The sequence below is a fragment of the Ammospiza caudacuta genome, chromosome 6 (genome assembly GCF_027887145.1).
Source record: "Ammospiza caudacuta isolate bAmmCau1 chromosome 6, bAmmCau1.pri, whole genome shotgun sequence".
Taxonomy (NCBI): domain Eukaryota; kingdom Metazoa; phylum Chordata; class Aves; order Passeriformes; family Passerellidae; genus Ammospiza; species Ammospiza caudacuta.
Genome location: NC_080598.1, coordinates 56,292,316 through 56,319,187, shown reverse-complemented (window position 1 = coordinate 56,319,187; position 26,872 = coordinate 56,292,316). Strand labels below are relative to the sequence as shown.

Below are 26,872 nucleotides of genomic sequence, written 5' to 3'. Positions count from 1 at the left end.
TTGGTTCACTCCCATGGATTGACTCTGACTTCTTGTATAGCAAAATGTAGTCTAAAATCTGATACAGGATTATAATGCCTAAGTGATGTCACTCTTCTGTCCCAGGCAGATGCTAGAAACTTAACATTTGTTAGGTCAGTTGGTTTTTTTAGTCCTGTTGATATCTTGCTTCTCACAGCCTGCAGTCTGTGGGTTGTTTTCATTGTTTACACAAGTGAACCCTTGGTTGCTTTGTTTTCAGTAGGTATTGTTTTCCTAGAGCTCTGGCAGTCTTTCATGTTGCTGCTGTGAACCTTTCATTTAACAGTTTGTGGATCTGTCCTGCAGATGATAGTTGCTGTCTCCTTCCTTTAGCAAAAATGGGGATTTATTTCCCTGCCCTGCAGGAATAAGGGGCTTCAGGCTGCAGATCTGCAATGATGCTGTAGCTCTTTTTCTGTCAAAGAACAGAAAGTGTCCAAAGTATCCCCTCAGCAAATAAGTATCAGGTAGGTCTAAGTAGTAATAGCCTGAGTCCTGTTGACCACCTACTGTTGCATATGGCAGCTCATGAATGGGGCAAAGGCAACAATCCTGGAAATCCTGAGAGGAAATCTCTGTGGTTCTGTCAGTTCCTTAAGCCTTTACAACATGCAGGCCCTAAACAAGATTTCCCTACATTTTTATAAGAATTTTTAAACTCTATACATTACATTTCTAAAAGAGGAGTTAAATACTTAATTAAAATTATTCCTGTGCTTCAGCAAGAGAAGTAATTTTATGCACAACTATTGTCTGACAAGCTCCTGGTTGTGCTTTCTGTGGGCAGCTTGTCTAGTGCAGAGCATGATGAAGGTGGATCTCAACATGGATTTTTTTTTCCCCAGTGATAGCAAAATAGCAAATAATTGTAACTAGCATATGAGCTGATGCAAAAAAAGCCACTTTTGTGAGATAAATATATTGAAGTACATTTAGGCAACATGAACTTTTCAGATTTGATCAAAATCAAAAGTGTTGACCCTAAATAATGTGACCTTGTTCATATTTTTGAGTAACTGCATGAATGCTAGAGTTTACCAATAGTAAAATTTATGGTTTTTATTTTTGGTAGTAGCCCATAGCTTAATACTTTACATTTTTTGTGTCTGAGATTCACTCCCAGTTTTGTGGATTCTTTTGCAGGCCATATGGAGGCAGTTGGCTTCAGATTTGAAAGTGTAGTAAGAAACTATTGGTTTCACAAGTCTACATTTTGGCAGAAAATTTTGCTCATTTTTTTTATTCTGTGCAAGCTGAAGTCTGTTGGTTGCACTGCCTTTGTGAATTTTACTAATACAGTCAAAAGCATCACTGGGCTTTAAATTTTGTCCTGAACTCTTAAGTTTACACAGCTTGAATGTGAGTAGGATGTGAGGAAAGCTGTTTAGAAATATGGAAATTGATTGCAGTAATTTCTCATCCCATATATGGGAACAGATACAAGAAGATGTTAGAGTCAAGAAATCTTCTGGTGAAAACCACAGTAATTGATAATAAATTTGCTGTATGTCCTGATGCTTTAATTTGAATTAAGGCTCACAAGCATACTGCAAAAAATTCTTCAGCAGACTTATTTTTAAAAATAACAGCTTTATTCTGAAGATAAATAATTATTGGAAAAAAGCATGCTGGTGAATAACTTGTTGGTTAGATGGATTTGAAATGTTTCTTATTAATACAGAGAAGTTAAATTGTTTAATCTTACTACTATTTTTCTGGGGTTTCCACATAATAACAGCAGAGTTTATTTGGGATTTGTTTCTTCTGAAATCCCAATATTATAAAGAAATACTTGTGACTTCAGTCAAGAAAGGATCTTTAGATGGCTTTAATCCAAACAGCTCTGTGGTTATAATTTCATAGTCTGTGGGTTTTCTTAATGTAATTGCCTAAAGTTTTACCTAATTAAGTCTGTAATCATAAAAATGGCTGTGTTCCTACTGCAACAAAAATGAAAACTCTGCTTTAATGCTTGAAATGTACAACTACAACTTCTACAACTGTAGCTGATGGAAGTTTCATATAATAGCATGAATCCCAGGCAAGCAAACTTGCATGAGAAAATTGGTAACTTGTAACTTTTTTTCTGACTATTCTACATGCAAAGTTGTGCATATTAATATATCTCATCACCAAAGGGATGATTTTTGTAAGAATTCACATTTTGCTTGCCTCCCATTCTATAATTTTTCTAGTAGCTGAAATTCTTACTCTTACTCAAAGTTCTTATTTGATTGAGGGGACTAGGACATTTCAGTAAGATACGGGTTTGGAATTTCCACTTAAAACTCTATTGTAGCAAACTCCTGGGACTCCTGAGTTAGCAAAATCAAGGACAAAAGTTGTTAAAATTCTTGGGACATGCTGAGGTCTCTGCTATTCTGGAGAAATTAACTTGGAACAAGCCCTGTCTTCACTGATTGTTCTCATCTCGGAGTTTCAGGCACCGCTAAAAGCTCTGAAATGGCAAAGCACTGCAAGATCATCAAAGAATGTTTTGGAACTCTTTGTTAGAGGAAAATGCATGGTGAGAAGATAATGTTTTCCAGTTCCTGTGAAACAGAAGGATTGAAGTTGGCATTTCTATCAGAAATTGTTTTGTACTTTAAATTCATTGTGTGTCAGCCTTGTATTTGAAATGTCTGTTCAGTGATCTGCTAGAAAGAGGAGGAGTTTTTTGTTTGGTTTTTTCTTGTTCATTTACACAGTGAAAGTTCTAGGCTGGTTTAAGGTTGAAAAAAAAAGCAAAGTGAGATTCTAATATGACTAAAGAGTAATATGTGTCTTTAGCCATATTAAATATCCGGCATATTTTTAAATTTCAGTCATATAATTGGATAATTCTGGATTGATAATTCTTAAATTGACAAAAGTTTTTCAAAAATTTCTCTGTTATCTGCTCTACTATTAATGTCACGTAGGCATTCTAAATTTGAGTCATAAGAGTAATAGCACAGAGAAAAAATCATTGTTTTCCTTTTCTTGGGATGTAGGAGTGTTTTTTCTTAACCTTTGTTTTTGTGTTTTTTCTTAACCTTTGGTTTTTGCTGGAGTGATCTTGCTTCTAAACTTTACTATATGTGTCTTTCTTTTTGAAATTATGGACGTAAAGTTACATGCAGGAAAAGCCCATGTTTGGAAACATGGGCTTAAGTTAAAAACTGGTTATATGGAAAATAAAAAGCCAACTGAATAGTTTGCCATTGTCAGCCACAGAACTCACTTCCTTTTTTTGAAGTAGAATACATCAATATTATTCTAAGAAAATAATATTTAACTTGTTTTCAATTCTAATGTTTCAGCATGTTCTGAAATAATACTTGTCTGGTTCCTTTCTGATAGCTTAAATACCTCAGTTTGGGATGAGTAGGATATCAGGAAATGCCTACTTATATGGACTTTGTTATTTTTACAATAAGTATTATCAGCTGCCTGACATAGTGAATTGGCTTAGGCATAAGGCAGTGGAGGTGTGGGTGTACAGTTTTTCTTCTCAAGCTGCAGTGTTTTGAGTCTTTGTAGCATGAGGTAATAGTTGAGAGAGATTTAGTTCTTATCTCCAAGAACTACAAAAATTGTGAACTGTGAACTTTTTAAATTCACTAGCTGAAGATGAAAAAAGATTGGTTTTTTTCAGTAAGATTTTAGAAAAATGGTGAGGCAAAGCCTTTGCTGGCTTTCTAGACCATACCTTAACTAAGAATCCACACACTACATCAGCTGTCTTTGGGGTGGCAGGCTAGTTTTATTGCAGTCATAAGTAATTGCACACTGTTCTAGTGGAGTGTAACTTAAATAGCAAAACACAAGTAGAGAGGTCAAGGTGGATTCCAGGACAGCCAGACAAAGCTCATTTAGAAGAAAGGCCATCAGACCCACTTGAAAAGTGATTTGTTTCTGTATAGTCATGTGTAAGGCATTTAGTTGTGACTTGTGGGATCTCTGCTCTGGTAGACAAGTTCGTGTATCTTTTTGTCACAACTCTTGGAATCTTGGTTAGGGATGAAGAAAGCAATGAACTGAAAGGTTAAAGAAGTTTAAGGAGACAAAACAATATTTATCACCTCATTGAAAGCACTGTTCAGCATATTTGTGACTTAGATTTGTGTCTGGTGTGTTCTTTTAGCCAGAACAGCAAAGGAGGATCTCCAAGGAAATAATGAGGTTGCCTTGCAGGTGTGTATAAGGCATGGTGGACAACACTGAAGAAACCATAAAACCACCTGTTAGTGTTAGGCACATGGAGAGTAGAAACAGGGGTAAAGAGCCAATTTCACGTAAATTTCTTGATAGAGAGTGAAAAGTGATAAGAAAGAAGATTGAAAGTGAAAACAAATAAATTGTGCTTATCAGGACGGACACAGAAATGCAGCTGGGTAAAGGCTACAGGCATGAAGGGTGACTTTTGTTGTGACAGTGGCATGAGTGAAAAAGGCACACCAGTGAAAAAGTTGGAAAACATTTTTTGCAAGTTGGCAAACTGAGAGCATTAGCTGCACTACTTTATGGAAAAAAAACACCTTTCTCTCTTTTACATATGGTACAGGAAAAATAGAAATAGATCTGAGACAGAAGACTGAGAAAATGTTTTGTGTCAAAGATGTCTGTCCTGCAGCTCAGGGTGATTGGGTACCTGTTTGATCTGATGAATGAAATCTAGGGAATCACTGGAGAAACGTGCCTAAGAACTGTGTTACAGCCTTGTAGAACTTGAATTGACAGCCAGGCATTCATAAGAGTCAATTGAAGATTGCCAACATTTCAGTTTCCTTAGCAGGAGATCGGTCTAGGTAGATAAAACTGTCATCTGTGTGACTGATGCCTATTGAAATTTTTGTAGGTAGCATTATTCAACTGTAGAAAGAGGTGAGATAATAAGCAAGGAAAATGTTCTTGTAAGTTTATCCCTGTTTCTGTCTCCTTGAGAAACTGCAGGGATGATGAAATGTGTCCTTTAAATAATACCTGAAGTATGGTTTGAAGAGGGGATGGATGAAGACCATGTAAGAGGAATGTGTGCAAGTATTAGACAGGGATCTGTTGGACAGAGAAGGTTCAGTTGTGACACTGATTCCAAGTCCTAGGAGGAGGTGTCATCTGTGAGCTGGGAAGTGAGAGGACAGTAGTTTGGAAGCCAGCTTGGGAGGTTTGCTGGAGCTTATTTGCTGTGAAAAAGACCTGAAATGTGATGGGATACACTAGAGTTTGCACGAAGGTTAAAAAATGAAAAAATGAGTGAAAATAAATGAGAATTTGTCAAAGTTGGAATCAAACCATTGGTTGGGTAGCAGGAGCCATAGAGGGGAGTAACAGGTAATACCCATGTGTGTGGTGAGAAGGAAGAAGTGTAAGGTTTGGAGCCTGATGTTTATTGTGGAAAAAAGACATGATTTGGAATCCCTGAGGTGATTTGCTTGTGAGTGTTAGGTTGATCCCGTCGTGTGACATTGTGTTCCCATATTAAAAACTGTGGATTGAGAGATGATCAAAGAAATGCTACAATGGTTATGGTCACAATTTTACAAGATAGGTTTTATTCAGCTGCTCCTATTTAGAAATCAATTTAAAATGGGAAATCAAAGACTTTATCAGTTATTTTGTGTCCTAATCTTTGGTGAAGAATGTTTTTTTTTTTTAATGCAACTGGTTTACTTCAGTAGGTTATACTTGGGTATTTCACATGTATTTCACTTGCATTCCTCAGCAGCAAATTTCCAGACTCCATCAATGCTAATTTATATTTTATCACATGCAGTACCTCTGATTCTTACCCATTCCCACCACAAACAGGGACAGCTATGACATTGACTTGAAATTGTAATTAATATTACAATATATATATAATTAACATTGTAATAATGTTCAATATTTCCAGTCTTGCTGTGTATGTTTCAGGATATTTGTTTTGCAGCTGTATTTCAATTCCTTTAGTATTACTCAACCTGCTGAAAACAAATCCTTACCTAATCAAGTTTCTTTGAGGAGTGTTACAGCAGTTGTTGGCTGCAGCACCTTGCTTCCTCATTAGTGAGATACCTTTCCCTGGGCTGAAACTGTGCCACCCAGCTTTGCAGAGGACAATCCTGATGCCCTCTGAGCTGAGCAGTCAAGTGGGGTGATTGAGGTACAGCCAACTTTGTCCTGGCATTGCCAAGGGAACTGTGAGTACATGTAGTGCTTGAGATTGGAATTTATGGACAAGTGACTGAGGTAAATAGGATAACTCACATCTACAAGGCTTTTCTTTCTCTTTCAGTTTGTCTGCAGAAGCAGATATATAATCTTAAAGACATAAAACAAGTTTCTGGGCTAGTGTTGCTTTTACAGCAATAAGGAAATCAAAACCTGGAAACCATGTAAAGTCACATGATGTTAAGCCATTCTCTGTATCCTTTCATACCAAGAAAACAGATCTTCCACTCATGATTGTGGCAGTAAAGCCAGGGTCACCTGGTATTCTCAAAAAGTTTCAGAAGTTTGGGTTTTGTTCTGAAACTGCTATCAAGTGCTATGAGGAAACTGGAATACTGGCACTAATAACTTTGTTAAACTGGTGTTATTTAATTTAAGTTACCTAATTTCCTTACATATTACACGTTCTTTAAATTTAACTGTAGAGGGAAAAGGAGGAAAAATGTGTTTTCTATTTCCCCTGTGGCTAAAAGAACTTTGGGGTTTAAATGGTGGTAAGGAAAACTTTAACCAGGCTTTAAGAAACTTCCTCTTGCAACAGGAATCCTAGGTTTCTGGGCTGGATGGCTTAGGGAAGTGGTGGAATTTCCATCATGAAAGGCTTTTCAGAACAGGTTAGACAAGCATCTCTGCAGAATAATGCAGGTATAGTTTATCCTGCCTGAGGCCAAGAGACTGCATTAGGTGACCTCTTAAGGTTTCTTCTAAGCCTCTTGGTTTATGTTCATGTGTGCAACTCTTTCTTCTTAAATACGAGGTCAGATTCCACTAATAGATTCAACATCAGTCACTTGTTATATGACCACAGTCACTGAGTATGGAGACTGTCTGAATCTTCTGTTGGGGAAACAATAAAGTTTTGAGCTTTTTACAGTAGGTGGTTAGAGGCACATTCATTATTATCTGTTGGCTGCATCCTGTAGCTTCCTCCAGCTTGTATTACAGCTTTTACCATGGCTTCCTTTATGCTGCTGTTGGAAAAACTTGGAGGTAAATTCTGGTATATTTTCAGTTCTGGTTGGCTGCTTATTGTGTTGAAGTGTAGGTACTTGAAAACTTCAGGACACAGCATGCAAACTTGGCAGGCTGAGGGATAGTAGAAACCTGGACTGAAATAGCCTGGAGGACTGACGAGACTGAGAGCTTGAAGCCTGGGCTTTCTTGGAATTTGTCCTGTGTCTATTTCTAGACAGACTGCTCTTACTCAGTATCTGTGTTATTAATGTCAGTCTCCAGTCTGGCTGATGCATGTGTCCCACAGATAAAAGTATTATGAATGTTTTTAGGAGCTGCTTATGCAAATTGGAACACAACTTTTATTTACCTGGAGAGTGCTCATTTAATGAAGAGCTGTTATTAGGCTCAGTGTGTGACGCCACATTTTATTTATGGGAAAGATCTGGCAAAACTTTCATTGCAGGTAAAGTTACTAACTTCATCATGTTCTTTAGGGACACTTACTGTTAGGGTTTTTTTTGCCTTCCAAAACATTTCTTTTATCTTTTCCATCCACTGTTTACAGAATAGTGTTGTCACTACAGATGGGAATTAAGGTACAGAGAGAATATATAAAATGATTCATTTAATTTTAAGCAGGAGCCTAGGGTAAGGTGTCTTTCAGAGTGTTTAGAGCATTTTAGAAATACTTGTATTTGAGTACATCCTGAAGCTTCTGGTTACTTTGCCAAAGTGTGAATTTATTCTCAACATTTAAATGCTATGATTTCAAGCATCTAACATAGTTGAAACTTGTTCCTTTCTTCCCAGCCTTGTTTTCAGACAGAACTAAAGCAACTCAAGCTTTTATAAAAAAAAATTTCAATTCAATGTACTGTCAAAAAAAAAAACGAACACAAAGGACTAAATCCTTGTCAAAGTTACAGGAAACTGAAAACAACTTTGCAATGTAGTTACCAATACTAGGCATACATTTTCATTTACAGAGGGGGTAAAAACATTTACCCATAATCTTTTTTATGTCTCTCCTTTTTTTTTAATAGTCTTGCTGCTTTTCTTTTTATTTCTTTCAGATGATATTAACTGTGTTTCTGAGCAACAATGAACAGATTCTGACAGAAGTTCCAATTACACCAGAAACAACCTGTCGCGATGTAGTGGAGTTCTGCAAAGAGCCTGGAGAAGGGAGCTGCCATCTGGCTGAAGTGTGGCGTGGAAATGGTGAGTGAAATGTTCACTGCAAATGGAGTTTAAGATGTTGCATCAATTATAAAAAAAGAGTGACTTCTCAATACTAATTATTTCAATGACATATTGTACTTTTTTTTTTCTTCTGGTCTAGTAGACTTTGATGCAAAGGATGGTAATTCAAATCACTGTAGAGATAAATGTATTTCTTGAGTCTTCTCTGTTTTCTTCCTCAGCATGAGGCATTTGATAAAATGCATGTGTAAGCCCTGTTAGTGTTCTGTGTTTGTTTTTCTAATAGGATGGAGGGTATTTAAATGACAGTAGGGAATCTCATGATGATGTTTTTTCAGTCAGTGGGTGCAGATCACCACCTGCATTCTTTCCAGTCCTATTTCCTCATTGCTAACATGTGAGCACTAGCTGAAATTTAAGAAAGGGTGTAGATTATTTTTTCCCTCTGTATCATGAATAGCAGATGTTCTCCAGACAGTGTTATGGCAGAATGGGACATAGTTAGTATCTCTCACCTATTCATGAACATTTCCTCTCAAAGATTTGCCAGCCCCTCTTGGAGCAGGTAGTAGTGTCCATATCCTATTTGTGTTGCAATTATTATTTCACAGAATCATGAGGCAGGCAGTTCTTTTCAGGAATGTGTCAAAATCCATGCCCAGTAGATTCTGTTTTAAAATGGATTCTTGTAGTTGCATGTAGTACAAACCTCCAGGTTGTTTATCAATGGATGGATGGAAGCAGAATTGGTGGATGGGATAACAGACATGTTCATAGAATCACAGAATAGGACCATGGAAGGGTTGGCATTGGGAGGGACCTTACAGATCCTTTAGTTCCAATCCCCCATTCTTATCTCTTATTATTAAAGTGACCCCTACTTAATGTAATTTGTTCTATATAAAGGCTGATGAGGTCATAACTTGATGCTGAATTCTTCAATTTTGTATAGAGGTGTTTTATTTTGACTGGGGCCTGTTTTGCCAGACAGACACAACAGGCATTATTCAGATGCCTTTGGAACTTTTACCTATAGGCAGTCCATAATATTTTCCTCCTAGGAATACTATGCCTCATCTTTTTCTAAACTGTTCTAAGACTTTGTAAAAGGAAAAGGTACCTGAAGTCATTTCCTACCTGAGTGGAAACTCAGAGTTTAGGCAAGAGTGAACAGGGGAAAGGTTAAGAATTGTATGCCTGCAATTCCAGTAATACAAATTCAGTACACACTCAGTTAGAAGACTTCTCTTTTAGGATAGGACTTGAAGAATGGTTAAAACTTCTTCAAATTGGAAATTTAGGTTATGGAGTCTGTGATGCCAAGTGCATCACAGATTTCTAAATGGATCTGCAGACTTCAACTACACTCAGATAATCCTAATATTTTCCAATCCCTTGTCAGTGAAAGTGTCATATGTGGTATTGTTTATTCCTTTGCTTTCACAATACTTTGAAGGCATACATCTTTAAAAATGTAGCAAAGAATGTTGTCAACTAGCTTTAAAGGGTGACTGGAAACTGGAAAAGTGATCCACAGCATCTTCCTGGAACACTTAAACCTTGCAAAACTTGGACCTTAAAAGCACAGGTTTCCTATGATAACTTTTAAGATTGAGAAAATATTTTGTCTGTTGGTGTAATACTTTATTTCTCAGAGTGTTAGATATTGAAAGCTACAAGCTTCTATAAAGTGGGAAATAGAGTTTATCCATGAAGTTGCAATAGAGGGACTAAGACTAAATTTTCTGTATCTGCCCTGAAAATTATCTTTCTTTGATCCCATTGAAGTCAGTGGAGATTTGGATATTACTGTGAATAGAATAAGGAGATGTCTGATTTTAGCTTAGTTGTTTTCTGTTAATTCTGTTACATTCCTGTTGATCTCACCCAGTTTTCTGAAGGGGAGATCTACATACAGACACTTAGGTGAAGGAGCAGAGGCCTGCCCAGAGCTTCTATCTATTATTAGCTCTGGGCTTCTGGTAAAACTCACATGAAGGTGAGCTTTCACAAAGGTAGCTTTACTTGCTAAATTCCCTAGGTGATAACTGTATAGATCTATTCCACTGAAATTGTAGAACAGAAAATACTGAAGAGAATGAAAGAAAAAAATAAAACACTCACTTATGTTTCTGGGTCTTTGACCTGTAGTGTCAGTAAAAATGATATCCTGCACATTGGTTTTAAGGCTCTCTGATGGGACTTTCAGCACAAATGTTTATTTCATTGTTCTTAAATGTAGGATGCTGTTAGAAAATCTGTGACCTCAGCTTCCTGACCCAAAGTCTACAGTGCATAGATTTCTCAGTGGAACAACCTGGGCATATATATGATAATTTTTCCTACTGCTTGTTCTGAGAGCTGAATTGAACTCTTTCCACTGAAATATTTTAAAGAATTTTGCCTGGAGCGGAGATCTGATTTAGAAAACAAGAGTCTGAACAGTTAAACGCGACAGTTACAACAACCAACTTTAAACTATGGTTCTGAGTGGGAAGTGTGAGGCAATTTGCAGTAAAACTGCTCCATGTTGTGCCAGTGGAAAAGCATATTTTATCTCTTTTATTACACTTTCTCTGATCCCTCACCCTTATCCTCAAAAGATCTGCAAGTGTTTTTTCAGAGGACATTTTGGAAAGTAACATTCAAAACAAAAGTTAATACAGCAAATCATGGGCTGAAAAAACACATTAGATTTAGTCACACACTAAGTGGTTTGTTTTTCTGGCAGTCTCTCCCGGTGGCACAATTACAACTCCCTCCATAAGACAGAGTATGCCTGGCCTCTTGGGAACATGCTCAACTCCTCTGCTCTCCAGGTAGCCACAGCTTCTTTTAGGCAGCCCAGCTGAATAATGCATTCTATTCAGTCTATTCAAATTCAAACACTGGGGCTTGTGGACTGTAATCTTATCATCAGGTACAAATAACAGTTTGCATGCCCAAAAGCCTTTCTGAACTGTATTGCTCTAGCAAAATGCTGTCTATTTCAATAGTCTTCCTGCTTTGAATGTGTATGTACAAGTAGATGATAAACACTTGATTTTATTTTTAGAGGATGAGAGACCAATTTTCTTCCAGAAAAATGTTACTAAATCCAAAAATTATGTAAGATTTCTACAGTGCAGAGGAAGATTATAATAGTTTAGCTGTTGGAAAACATATTGGTTTATTTATTATTTTAGTTTTCATTTCTTTGCTTTTGTGTGACAAAGAAATGGTTGAGGGCTTCATAAGAGCTGCATGGCCTAAGCATTTCATTTATTCACATTTGATTTTGGTATTTCATTTTCTGTTCCCTCTCCTTCCCAGTTTCTTGACATGAGTAATAGTTGAAAAAGTCAATAGGGTTTTTGCCTGATATATCAGACTTTGTCAGTTTGGAGCTTACTCTTTTTGCAAGGATTTCTCATGCTGAGCAGGAGACAAACCCAGAATGTTCTTCCTCATTCCCCTGTTATTGCAAATAGCAGTCAGTAAGGAGGGTCAAAGACAGGTGTGAGGCAAGGAACTTGTAGTATGTTTCAAGAGAGAATTGATTACAACCTTTAAATCCACCCAGTACTTAATTTTTCAGTTCATTTACACCTGGAATGCCCTTCAGCAACTGGTCAAACATTCCTCAGTGTGGTGGTAACATAGGAGCCAAGAGAGTGTGAAAGAAATCATTTCTTACTCTGAGTGTACTTCTACAAAGCCGAGCAGGGAAAAACTCATTCCAGATATCACAACTTCCCTGTGGAGAAAATCCATTTTATTTTATTCTGGTTTCATGTAGAGGAGGCATAACCATGTTTATTTCACATAGCAGGATCCTTGAAATCAGGATAAAAACAGATTTTGAAGACTGAAACATACTTTTAAGTAGTGGATTTGTAGCTCCACTAGAAGAATTTTGCAACTCTTTTCTGAAACATTGGTGTAGTATCTATGTTTCAGATTTACAGGGTGTTTTGTTTTGTAATACTTAAAACTAGCTAAAAACCGACTTTTACTTAAAAGGAAAGGAGTATAGCTCATTTCTCAAAAATATTTTAGAATCTTGATCCAGCTTAAAGTCAAAGGCAGTTTTTTCAGGTAAGTATGGATGTATGCATTTATCATAATTTTCTGATTTGTTATTCATGAAAACAAATATTCTCTAGATAATTTTTATTGCTAAAGTATAGGAATCCAGCCTTTTTTTTATTACTCTACGTACATTTTCCTATTTCATGTTTTCTTCACACTCTCAGAATGCTCTCTTTTATTTTTTTTTAATTATAATAAAGTTTGAAATAGTTTTGAGAAACCAGTTACTGACAAATATTTCTGAAGCTATAACAACCAGGGAAAATTTAACTGTAGTGTTTCTCCTTGTTTTGATTTGATTTTGGTTCTTAAAGAACAGGGATTTTCAGAAAATATCTCTTGTACTATTATACTACAAATATAAAATCATGCTTTCTTCTCACACTTCTTATGGATTTAAAGGATTGAAACTGTAGGAAAGAATGGGGATTTCAATTCTTACCATGTTTTGTGTCAAGTGTTAATGGACATTAAATGAAAATGAATTCTTCCTCTTCATTTCCTGGCTTTGTTTAGTGTAGCCAGGTTGCACAGAATGATTAGTGCTGCTCCATCTTTGTTTTCATTGTTTCAGTGATGTTGATGATGCTCTTGCTACTTTAACCTGTTTTCTGTCTACTTGAGGATAACATCCCAAACTGGTTTTGTGGAAGAACTGCTAAACTAGTAGAAAACATCTTTGCCATTTCTTTCCATTGTCACTGTTTGAAATATATTAGTCTTAATTATTGAAGGTGCATTATGTAAATGGCACCTCTTATTTTGGCTCCTGGGATCAGGCCTTGCTTTCATTGAGACCAGCTCAACCAGGAGTGAAGCTGCAGCTACTCCTCACCATTCCATAATTAGTCCAGCCCTGTTACACCTGGGGTTGTCTAGCAATTTTTCTGTTTGGGAGAAATTCCTAAAGATTCATATCTTGTGTTCTAAAGTCTCTGAACTAAACCACTTAAATATTTTTACATTCAGTGATCTTTAGAAGACTCATGCTGCAGTTTTAGTGGATATGCTTCAAAGCACTTGAAACCTTACTTTACTTTAGGAGTTGAAAAACCTGAAAATCATGCTTTTAAAATTCCTTTTCAAGAACTGAGCAGTAATAAGCTACTGACCTTACTCTTGTGTGCTTAAACATTATTGACAATGTTTCTACTACACCACTTGAGTGAGGCACAGGAAGAAGTGAAGCAAATCAGCCATTTTTTAAATGTAGTTGTTGGTTTGGTTTGGGGGCGGGAGGGCAAGTTTGTTTTTTTTTAATGATAAATAACCAGTCACCTGATGAATATGATTAGCTTGTGGTTTGAATGACCTTTCCCCACTGAAAGCAGCTAGATCTAACTGTGGCTAAATTGTGTTAATCACATACCTACTTGACATGACATATTTTGACAAAAGTTTTTGTATTAAATGCATTGTAAAACTATTGATTAAATTGTATTGGTTTTTAACAATTAAGTATCCTAAGAGTATCAAGACATGTACATCTATGTAGTTCATAATGTATATAAATTTAGGTACATTTCATTACATAAAGGTATATTTGTGAATTGGTTTTCCCAAGCCTTTCCCAAGATTGTTCTTATATTTTTGAATAATTTTGTCTTTTCATGTCAAATGAGTGAAGTATGAAATGGATAAGAGAGGCACTTTTCCCAGTGGGAGATAGTGTGCTTTGGGTTTTGGAGGCCAAAAGTATTTTGCTTTTAACAACAAAGTATAGTATATAAAACAATAAAATTTTATTCTAGTTAGAAGATATATTTTGGTACCTTAGCTAGTACTAGATCTTAAAATGGGGATTTTATTATCTTAATAAAAACATCTGGTAATAAATGCAAGTGTAATTATGGAAGCAGTGAAAAACTTGTCTTCTTAAATGTATTTTCATTTTGAAATACTAAATATATAGTGTGCAGTCTCTTACTAACAATATGTATGATTAATTTAGAAGAAATAATTACTGTATGCAAATGTTTTCTTGGGGAGAAGCAAAGAGACTGACTGTTGCATAGAACTTAGTCTTTATTTGTTCAAGGAGTCACCAGTAATTCCACATATACTGGAAGTTAGTGTCTGGCAAAGTGTGTTAGAGTGGGAGTACCTGCTCAAGTACTTAGGAGATTAAATGTCAATATAATGATAAGGCTTTTTGTCTGTGTGGAAACCCAGAGGTGCAAATTGAATTAATCATTTTAATAATAGAACAAATGGCCCATTTGGTGTTGATGGGGAGCAAAGTTGCTATCTCCTAAATTAGGGTTCCTAAACACTGCAATGGATTTGCAAGCTGGTTCTGTAGTCCTGTGGAGCAGTGAGCTGTGCTACAGTAACAGGCCAGCTTTTCATACCACACATCCACTTGGTGCCTGTTTCTTAGACTTCATGTGAGACAAAATATATCAGATAGGTTGAACTGCTACCAAAAAGGACATTCTAACTATTAGTAACAGTTCTGTGTAAGCCTGCTTGGTTTTAAGGAGTTGTGATGATGATGATTTTTTGGTTTTGTCCTTGCAGAGCGCCCCATACCCTTTGACCACATGATGTATGACCACCTGCAGAAGTGGGGGCCACGCAGGGAGGAGGTGAAATTTTTTCTTCGTCATGAAGAGTCACCAGCTGAAAGCAATGAACAGAGTAAGTGCATTTATCCTGTAGTGTTGTGACTGAAACAGATTTTAAAAGATTTCTGAAGTGAGTTTGGTTTTCAGTTCATTCAGTGAACCTCAGTGGTTATATGTAATACAACTTCCTTGTACCAAAGCCATTTTAAACCTTCCTCAGGGGCACCTTTATTCTTGTTCTTGTGCACCAATTCTCCTCTTTAGAATAATTTTTACCAGTCTGTTGAGTAATAGCAAGATCTGTTTGTATTCTGCTTAATTTGGATCCAAAAAAGTTGGTGGATATTACAGACTTGATGTCGTTTTTTCTTATTGAAAGTCCCTATATTTTGAGAGGGTAGAATGATTCTTTTTTCTTCTTTCAGTTGCACAGAGAAAGACTTGGTAAAGTCCTTTGCCTCCTTTAAAAATTCAGATCTATTTTACAGACATCACTGGCAGAGGTTTCAGTGCCTTTGCTTTCTTTCAGTGCTTCATGTAGGTATATTTAATAGTTGGGAAAATTTGCATCTTAAAATTGCTGGTCTGCTTGGTTCTATAGGAGAAGTGTTTATATGAAGCAGTGCCCTATCAAGTGGAGTTTCTTAAAAGACTGGAAGAAAAAAATAGAAGTGTTTTAGCTTTCTGAACTTAATGGTGTAGACTGTACTTAATCTGTGAGAAGAGTTTTGAGACTGTAGACTTAATGGCTGTCAGACTGTCTGAAGGATGGGAAAGGTGTCTCAGTGAGGTGTGTTTGCATGCCCAGATTATCCTGACTCATTCAACTAATCTGACTACTTTTAACAACAGGATTTCAAGTCTTTGAGTCCTTATTGCTTTCAGCTGAGGCTGCTTCTCTTATTTTTAAGTGGTTCCTGCTTGTTTTGAATGCAGAAGTAGCAGACCCAAAAACGTGTGAGGGAATTTTGTATTAATTAAGTACTTTGTAAAATAGTCTGTTATCCTTTGGACAATACAAATATAAAGTATGTTAAGAAATTTAAGATACACTTAAATCCAAAGAATTTCAATGTGCAAGGAAAATGTTGCTCCTGAACCATGCTTGCAAGGCTTTTTAATCCATCATTGAGCTATGGATAGATTTCTAGATTAAAGTTGTTTATAAGTTAGACATTAGAAAAACTTCCTCTACTGTCTTAATTTATAGTGTGTTCAGTTGAAGCTACTGCTTCTTATGGACACAAAATATAAAACTTGAGTACATTGCTCTTCATGATATTTTGCCTGAAGAGAAGTGAGGAAAATAGAGCTGCATGTCTGTACTTTTAACTGAGGAGTTCTGTGAAGGAAAGGCTTTATTTCTGCTGATTCACTCCTTACAAAAAGTAACTTTACTAAGAAAGAGCTGGAACTAACAGAATAAAAATTCACAGGTAAAAGTTTGATACAAATTCTTGAACAGAATTCTAAGAATATATGAGAACAGTCTCAAGAGTAAAATACATTTGTGTTGAAAACTGAACTTTGCACTAAGAGTGATGCTTTACTTTTAGGTGGACGTCAAACCCAAAATCAAAGAAATGGTATAAATATACCTGTGGAGAAAAGAACAGAGAATGGGGTATGTAATACATCTTAAAGGTTTGGATCAACACCACTCAAACACTTTGTGTTTTAAAAATTATTACTTTTCAAAGTGTGTTATGATGGGAACTGGGGAAAATATATTGATCTTGGCTTTTTTTTTTATTTTGTTAAAAAATGAATGGGATGATGTGTCTTTTTCATCAGCTACTCTGAATTTTCTGTCTAGAAAGAAATGACATGATGTGAGAAGCTCTGGAGTCTTATTAATTCATGTTCTAATCTGTTGTATTCATTTTGTGTGAAGTAAAAACAAGCTACATTATACTTTCACACTTATATTGCCTGTCCACATATCTTTTCTTTGATTTATCTCATTGGTACTGATTCATGACATATTGTTATATGTTGAAACATGAGGATGTGTCTGTGAATTGGGATTTTTCAGATGCTGGTAGAAGAGCTTGCACACACCTCAGAGCCATCATTTTATACTGTCTTTATGCACTTGATTAATTTCTACACTTGGAGGTTTCTTAACTAATATATTATTAGGTTTCTAATTAAAAATACAAATTACATACCATAGGCAACCCATGATTCCTGGCTTGAACATTTTCTCTTTTATACATAAAACATAGTTTATATCTTTCAAAATTAACGTGGCTTAAAACCCTTCTACTCCTGAGCTGAAACTCTTATTGCTTTCTTCTCTCTTATCTTATCTTCAGTAGTAATCAAGGTTCTGCAAAGCATGGTCTATTCTTGTTTGTTCAGGACCATTGTGCTGCCTTTACCAAGACACTCCAGCTATAGTTAGCCATTTTTAAACATTTTAAAATTTCAATAAATATGTTTGAGCTCACTAATTCATAGTTATATTATCTCAATAAAGCTCTGTCACTTATTACAAATGTGTGTATGGTTCTTAGAGTAAAATAATACTTAAAGCTTAAAAGCAAACAAATAAGTTTTTTCAAGCTGAGAATCTTAAAAAAATTGTGCAGATTGAACAGTTTTATGTTTGTATATTGCCTGATAATTAACATTTAAAATTCACACACTCTCCCATGTAGCAACAGAGTTGTTCAGTCAGTTTGCAGCTTTTTGCAGCTTGTGTTGTGTATGGCATGTGGACCTAGGGGAAGGAATTTTTTCCCTATTCACAACAGTTAATCATGTATTGCTTTCCTTTTCTGTAGAGAGCACTGGCTGATACCCTGTGCTGCATGGATCCGTTTATCCTGCTGCCATTGTCATATTGACAATGTAGTGAGATCATGGTGCTCTAAAGTGCTGGGGGAATATAACTCTTTCATGACCTCCCCTGATCCACCCTTCTGTGTGGGTTGTAGCTCAGATACTACATTTGAGATGTAATATATTTGGAAATTAGGACTGGCATGTGAGTTTTAGGGGTAAAGCTCAGACTTGATAACTTGAATGACATTTTTATCTTCATTCCATTCAGGACAGCTATTTTTCTTTTTTTTTTTTAGATTCCAAAAGTTGGCCATAAAATTAAAATTTGTTGGGGAACTGATCACTTTTAAAAGGACTTTTACCAGGTTTAGGAAATAAAGTGTATTAAATACCAGGTTTATGAAAATAGAAGAAAGACTGAAACCTGAGGGTGTTATAGTAATGTAAAATTGTAGTGGGTTTTAATCTAAAAACAGTGCAAATTAGGTTTTGGAAGTGTTTAAAACTAAGATTTTCAATTATGCTAAGTTTTAAATCAGAGGGGGAGGGGGAAAAAGAGGTGGCTTCAGGATCAAGGATTTAATCAGCTTACACTTACGTAATGCATTAGGCTTATTCATTGTTGCTGGCAATGCTGAATGTTAGACTGGCCCTAAAATCAACACAAACCAATGGAACATTGAAGACAGCTCAGATTTTACCAAATACTCTGCATTCAGGTATATTTTTATTATGTGTACCTGCTTTAAGGAAATAGCTGATTTCTTGCTTAATATTGCGTAGAGCTGTAAATGTGATATGCATAGAAAACTTGAAGATGAATGTTAGTTTAATTGATTGAACCAATAGTCTTGGAAAAAATTTTGGGCAATCTATCCAGTTAAATTTAGATGATTCTATTAATTGGCATTTTGTCATATGCAGTAAGATTTTTTTGTTGTTGTTCTTTGAAACTATATGTGCTTGATCAGCAATTACTTGAATAATGGTTATCTTAAAATCACATTATGTAAATGCTTAAATTTCAGTAGTTTATTTTCAAGTTAAAAATAGAATAGGCTCTCTCTTCCAGCAGTGAAATATTTTTTGTAAAAAGAATACTTACCTGTAAGTATTCATCTGGGAGCTTTGTATTCTGCATAACAAAGTCTAAAAGAAAAACTCCATGAGGTTTTGTGAACTGACAAGTGCTCTTATTTCAGAGGTGACCTTTTGGGGGTTGCTTTTTGTTTACAACTTTCTTTCTCAGAAGTGGAATTATGCTGTAGTAGGGACCTGATCTTTCTGCCAGTACACAAAAGTACAGATGAGTGAAGATCAGACTTACATAACTAAACATTTCCTTTTGCCAGGGAGATTGGACAGTGTCTCAGGAGGGATTCTCTTCTCTGAGAACAGCTGCCTCTTCCTCTGCTTCCATTCTTTAGCTTGTGTAACTGAGCCAATTGGGGCTGAACACAAGTTGTAACAAGGAGAATTCTAAATAAATAAGGGGAAAAATATGTTTTATCATTGAGAGTAACAGGTATTGGAACAGACTCTTCAGAGTCTGTGGAATTTTGATCTAGCTGAATAAAGTCCTGAGCAGTCTGAATTGCTCCAGTCAGGGCTTATTGAACCAGATGACTTCCAGAGGCTCCTTTCTACCTAAATCATTCTTTGATTCTGTGATTGGTGGCCATGAAACAGTGGTCATCCAAATGCTGGGTCTTGTTTGCTTTCAGATGTGCTGGCATGATCCAAGCACCATTCCATAGCAGCAGCAGTGCGTGAACAGGGAGGCAGAGCAAATATAGGTGAAACCACTGGGGGTCAGTGGCAGACAGGAGAGTCTGGGGAGCCCCAGCCCGGCTGAGCTGCCCTCGGCAGGAGATGTGGATCAGATGCTGCTCTCCCAGAAGGAGCACCCACTGGATAATAACAGTTGTCCAGGTGAAAAGGTAATCAGATAACCCAGAAATTTCTTGGAGATGAGAAAACAGGAAAACAGATGTAGTTCGGGGGGGAAAAAAGGATGTGGTACAGGAACATGACAGAAGTCAAATGTGTTGGACTGAATAAAAGTAGATTAGTGTAATGAAAACAGTCTGTATATGAAGAAATACTCATTTGCTGTAGTTGCTTATATATAAATAACAATATATTTTAAGTATAGACTATTTTATACATAATAATTTACTTGAGGAGCATAAAATCTCAGTTTGTGGTCTCTGGTGCCAATTTTTTAACTTATTTTTGCTGTTTCTAAAATTGCTTCCCTGATTTAGAGAGAATGATATCAATAAGCCTTTTTCTTAATGGATGTTGACTGGAGACTTTGCCAAGAAATACAAAGTGGAACCTCATTTTATCTCACTACAGAATTTGTGTTAACATTAGTATAAAGGAAATTTGTGTAGAGGAAGAAAACTTGACCATCATCCCAAACCAGAGACACACTCCTGCAAATTTTCTTAGTATTGAATCTGTGACCAGAAGATGAAGTTGAGTGTTAAAAGTTTTGTGATGATTAGATAACAGAATTCATGCTCACTATTTCTGTTTAAGTATCTCAAATCAAGCTCTTAGCAAAAATTACAACCGGTAGTCCAGCTGTTTTAGTATCAGGAGAATCTTATACTGAGGGAATTCTTAAGGAAATTCCATTAACAGATGTGTTAGAACTTCTACATATGTGTATACACAAGGCAGTTTTTTGTAGCACTGATTTAATTTCAAAGAGTGTATGGTTACTGATGGAGTCTCTGTGTTCCACTCCATCATGACCGCAGGAAAGCTACACTGCTTTTGAGTGCCTGTGGTGTGACTTGTCCCATTCTGTGCTTAGAGATTAGATAGATTTACAAATGGGGCCAAAATCCCTGAATAGAATTATAAATTGTTCATTAGTTTTAACCATTTCATCCATATGAGTGTGACCGGATAAAAAGGCATTAACATCTAATATACATTGTGTTATGGGGGGCCATTTACAAGTATTCTTTCTCAAGATATAACAAATCTAATTGTGAGGAAAAAGGCAAACAAGTCACATTTTTAACAGAAGTAATAAACTCAGATGAGAAATACATTATATGTATTTGCTTGAAGTTTCTCATTTGAACTATTGAAGGATAAAGAGCTTAGTCTGGATAGAAGTTGTTCTTCAAAGCTGAGCTGCAAATTCAATTTAATATAAGCTTGTAAGTATTAAGCACTCTGTTTATAACATTTAACAGTGTGCTTGGAAGGGGCTGCCATTCACATAAGGCAGGTTTTAATCAAATTTGTTTAAAATGAACAGAAAACTGTGTCACTGTTGAAATTTAGGTTTAGGTGTCTCATAGCAAAGTCAAAGCAAATAATTCCATTAAAATATGATTTTAAACAATTTAGGCACAAACAATTCTAACAGTGTGCAGGAAAGTATTTTTCCCTGAAGAAATATTAATGTAAGCTTCCTGGAACCTTTTGACCTTCTAATAAAAGGGTAATTAAGTCAGATTCAAGTTTTCCCAGTTTTCTGCTGCAAATTTCTCTGTTGCTTTTGTTAAAGAGACAAAAACTTGTCTGCTACTCCTGCTGCCAGAGATGTTCCCTTTTATAAGGTATAGATTCTGAAAATTGTTTATCTGTTAGAGGGAAGCCTTGCTGCCCCTGCAGCAACCTTTTGCACCATCAAATTCCTAGTTCAGTTCCTAGCTCAGAGTTAATAGAGTTTGGATTCTCCACTGACTGATAGAGTTCTTTAAGTCTGTCTGAAGCATTTTCCAGACAGCTGGCAGTATGTTGCTCTTCAAAAAAATAGAAAAACTAATCCAACTAAAGGATTTAAGGGAAAAAATTAAATTAGGAAGCAGAAAAAAAAATTAAAGTCTAAAGCTAATTTTAATGCATACAAATAGCTTTTGAATTCTTGCCAGACTAGAAATCTGAGTCTTTTCACACCTCAGTAAAGGATAGTTATGTAGGGGAACATCTCTAAAAGACTAATAATTGTGTGATCTTCTAGAAAGTATTTCTGTGAAGCTGTAGGAATTCAAATGCTCTTGACCTCATACCTCCCTCTGAGACCTTTTTTAAACCTTTTGGGCAAAATCACATCTTTCTTGGATCTGGAATGTCATAAAAACAGTGTTTTAAATTGTCCTGTGCAATCTCGAATACATTGTAGTCCATAATGGACAAAGTTACTATATGTTTAGATTTTGTGAGAATAATTTCATAGGTTTCATTCCACTTACTCTGTGATTATTTTCCTATTACAATTTTAATTATGTTAGGATTAGTTTATGACTAATACTCACTTTTAACATCTGACTTAGTTTGGTTTGATGAGTCTAAGGGTTATTTGACTAGTTGGGACCAGGGAGCATTCTTGGAACCCACTTGGAACCTGTGAAAGGACTGTTTTCCTCCATGTCTTCTCCATGTAGTTATGTAATTTTTAATCTCTGTCATTCCAGATACCAGATATCTGTCTAGAGGGCTGTGGACATGAGAGTCACAGTATCCAGACTTGTATCATACAGACATTTGCACACACTTATTTGCAGTGAATGGATTTTGTAGTTCTGCTGCTTCTCTGGGAATCAAAGAGTTCTGCTCAACAAGTTACAGGAACTGAATGTGTGGTTTTCTAGTTCAGAGCAGCCAAGAGATGTGTTCCCATTTTACAGAGGAGAGAATACCTAAACTGTACCACTTACTGAATCTCTATCTCTAGTTCTTGTTTTTGCAAATCTATCTTTGCTATTCTTCACTCCTGGCTTTGCAGTTTTATATATTTTTTATACTTAGCTGTAGATATCCATGGCAGGGGCAGGAGGAGAAGTCTGTCTGTTTGTTTAAACTCTAACTATGGTATTTGTTTTCCTGTGTTTGTGTTGTGGACATGGAGCAATACAATTCACTCTTTTCCCTGGATTTCTAAATAAATGAAGCATGTGAAGAATTGCTTCCAGTTGTCACTGCACACAGAGATCCTGAGCTGCTTGGCTCTTACATAAAGTTAGAACAAATTAGAATGAGTGTTTCAGCTGATGCATAACATTACACACATAAACTCAAATATAAATGCAGTAAATGTTTAAGTAAATGTTACTTAAAGACTTGATATTTTTCTGAAGCATTGCTGTGCAGCCCTTACACCTGCACTGTACACTTCAATGCCCTTTGTCACAGCTGTATCCTTTTGCGGTCACGTTAGTATCATTTTTAGTTAAACCAAATATTTTAGTATCAAGTTATTTTAGGGAAGTTGGGACTTGTCTTTTCCTTTATTTCTGTAGATTGTTATAGGAGACTGCTTATGAAATTCACTGTGTGGCTCTGAGAGCTTAAATGTTAAAGTTTGAGAGTTTAGACTGCTGCTCTGACTCTGAACAGCTTTCAGTTCAGAGCAGGATACTTTACTGGTCCATGCAAGGCCAGCTATTCATTTTCAGTCCAAATTTAGAGTTCTGTCTTTTATGTAGCTGTGTCATTTGCAGATCAGTGTTTTCTCTCATCTCTTCCATGGTCTCTGTGGTGTTTCTCATGCAGTGCAGCTGTGGCCTCCTTTCTCTGACACACCTTTCCATGTTCACAGGCTTGCTCATTTAGTTTCCTGTCCATCTTGCCTCTGGACACCAGGCATACCTATTTCCCACCTGCATGTTTTTCCCAGGCGAGTGAACCTTCCTATTTCTCTGTTGTTTCTGCAGCTGCCTCCAGATCTAATGGCTGCTAAGTTTGTTCCCCCTGCAGTCTTCCTCGGATCAAAGCCGAGAAAAATGAAAGTCCCTCTGGCTAATTTAGGAGCCAGGGAGTTAAACTTGTTCTTCTTCTCGTATTCCTAGTGGATGATCGTACTCTACAGCTCATACCTTTACTTGTTTGCTAAAAATAAGCCTGCTCTTTATTCAGCTGGAATAGTCACTGTTTTGTGCTTGGACATAGAGTTCTTCACTGTTCTTATGGAGACCCATTTGACTGGATCTCTTGTATAAGTGCAGTGAATCATGCTTGAATTACTTTCTTGAAAGAAGGAAGAGAGGGTGAACTTGCATGGCATCGTGAGTTTGACAAGGTAAATTACAGCTTTTAATGTTTTGGGATTTTATCTTCTACAGTATCCTGATTTGTAGATACATAAGAAATTGTTAATGGGGTTTAGTATTTTCTGTAATGTTTAATATTTAAAAATCCTTAGGTCTAGGTTTTGGCTTTTTCCACTCTTCTCTGACTTGCAGATTCTTGATTTATGCTACTGCACACATGCTTTAGCTTTATTGCTGGCTCATATCTTCATCTTGTTGCATGCAAGATTTAAGAAAAATCTGAATTATGTAGGGAAAAAGCAAATTGCAAACACTGGAAAGGTTATTTGCATAAAATTGTGGTATCTCTTGTGACTCTGTTTGCCTTTAATCTTAGTCAGTCTCTGTTAATAAAGAAACTCTTTGTTAAGTTTCAGGTGGTATGATTTACTATCACTTTAAATGATAAAATTGCATACAAAAAACAATGATTTTTGTGATTTCTTTGGTATTCAGTTTTGGCCCAGCATTGTGAATACTACAGAAATACAAAGGAACAAATAATTCATGTGTTTTTCAAGCTAAATTGTCTATAGTCCTACACTTTCAGTTTAACCTGATAACTGAAAGAACTGTATATTGCTCAACATTTTCCACTGAATATGAAAAGTGCAATGAATCAAGCTGATTATAGTTGACAGCTGGCTTGATCTTGCCGTGATTAGGTCTTTTACTGCTGGCAAAATCCACTAGCCTTTTCCGTTAGCTGATTGCTGATGAATGCACAGAGACAGCTTTTCATATCGATAAAGAGTTTGGGGAAACCTGCATCCCACATGGAGTAAAATTAAAAGGCATCCTACCTACTATTGATTGCACTGAGCCAAACAGCCATGCAGGAGCTGGTAAGATGTGCAGGGTTGTTGTTTTGGCTTGCTCACAACAAACTGTTAAACCAGTAGTGTAGGCAGAAAAGAGCAGAAGGATGGAGCTGAAGCGTGTTGAAGCGTCGGAAATGTTTACAGCTGACGGGCACTGCTGCGAAATAAAGATGTGCTCTCTTGCAATTAGATGGGAAAATAGTGAACAGGTAATAAATTACTTTTCAAAATTTGTTTGTTTTGCACTTTGGTGGGCATGTTATTTAAGTGCTGTGCAGCTTTTGCACTTCAATTTAAATGATTTTGGGTTTAGTTGTCACATGACCAGAATGCAGACCAGCTTGGGTTTTGTAAACACTTTATCTCTGAATTGAAATTATTTATCAGATTTTCTTACATGCATTCACTATCTTTCTTATGTTTTAAGACTTTATCAAAAGCTCAATACTTCAAAATGTCATGGTCAACTTTTGCCTTTAACAGTTTGCTTTTATGGGAAGTACAAATTGTACGCTAAGGTCACAACACATCTTTCAGTTACAGGATACATACTTGCTGTACTTCTGTGTTTTAGAAATGTTTCATTCTACTATTCTTATATGAACAGTGTTACATCATAGAAAAACTTTTTATTGAAACAATTAAGGGCAGAATAAACACAGAATTGGTGCTAAACACATTGTTCAGACTAACGGTAACTGCATCTTAATCATCCTTAGCAATCCTATCAGAATAAGCTGTTGCTCTTAGAAAAGACCCATAAAAATATAGTTCCAAGAGCATTTCTAAAGGATCTAGACAGTGTATTTTCAATGTATATTGTAACTGGTCTATGACTCAAAATCACTATGAGTAAAAGGATCCGTGTTGTAAAAAGGTCCGAGATTTTGTTCACAACTCATATTTCAACAAGAATGCATAATGTCTTTTAAGATGCTTTTTTTTAGGAGTATGAGGTTGATGTTTAATTAAAAACCAGCTACTGGGTATTTTAGCCAAGACTAAAATTAATATAAACATACTTAAGATTTCTGTGGCTGTTTAAAAGTGGCTGCAAGGACAAGGAAGAAAGTAGTGCTTTAAATAAACAAGTTTCAGATGCTACTTTCCTAGAAGTAATTTATAAGCAGTCTATTTCAGATGTAGCAGATGTTCAATATATGCTTAAATCCATTTCTAATTTGGAAAATCTATTCTAACATTGTTTTCATTCTTGTTAAATTCTGTCTTTTCATAGCTGTTCTGCTTAAAATAGCAGCTTCACTAAGAAAGTAATATGGGAAAACAGGAAATCTGGAGTCTGTAGCTTATACTGAGTAGACTTGAAACATTTTCTTATGGAGTGACTCACAAGCATGAGCAAATTGGAGGAATTACTAACAAGACAGTGTAGACTGAGAGAGGTTAAGATTTTTATCAACTATAGATAATGTGACATTTTTCAGCAAACTGTGATGCAGTTGAAGCAACTTTATTGTAAGAAGCTGTTAGTATCTTTATTTGCATAATGCAGTAATACTTTAGAATAGGATTTTGGGGTAAAATTACCCAATTCTGTTTGTGATGTTAATTGCAGGATTGTTTTATTATCATGAGATATTACCCACTAGTTAGATTTTCTTTAATTCCCAATATTCTGGGTATCTACTGGGTTTAATTAGTTCGCTCATTTCCATTAAGCTAAAAAAAGGCACGTGCTATTGTCATTGGATTCTTTAAAATGGATTTCTGCTATCGGCATGTTTCTGACCCAATTAAAAAAAATGCAAGGCTGAGCTGTGGATAAAGCCACTAAACTGGAAATAATGTCATCCATGTCGAGATCAGCAAAGCTCTATTTTAGTTTAAATAAAAACAGATACTTTCTTTTGTCTTTTTATAGCATTACACATGAGTTTAGACAAAGGATTTTCAGATTGTTTGTTGTGTGTGTCACTAAGATCAAGTTTATGGAAAATGTGGTCATATGACCACATTTAATTTGATGATATACAGGGTCAATATATTTCAGAAATTTACAGAGGTCTGAATCACTAATCTTCAGTAGATGCTCCATCTCCTCCTATAGACCTCAGAGAGCAAAAGGAGGCCACATACTTTTCATCTATGACCTATCTGATGCAGGAGTGACTTAATAAACTCAGATATCTTCCATCTGTTTTCCTCATCACTACTATTGTGCCAAGGACAG

The 26,872-nt window shown here is 36.0% G+C and overlaps 1 protein-coding gene across 5 annotated transcripts in view; it reads left to right on the top strand.

Annotated features, from left to right (window-relative positions):
- The window catches only part of PPP1R13B (protein phosphatase 1 regulatory subunit 13B), a 69,606-nt gene that overhangs the window by 17,204 nt on the left and 25,530 nt on the right, over positions 1-26,872 (top strand). For all 5 annotated transcript variants that reach the window (XM_058806225.1, XM_058806224.1, XM_058806226.1 and 2 more), the window contains exons 2-4: positions 8,244-8,391; positions 14,965-15,084; positions 16,568-16,635. In XM_058806225.1, coding sequence (XP_058662208.1) covers positions 8,244-8,391; positions 14,965-15,084; positions 16,568-16,635 — 336 coding nt within the window. The remainder of the gene's footprint in view (positions 1-8,243; positions 8,392-14,964; positions 15,085-16,567; positions 16,636-26,872) is intronic.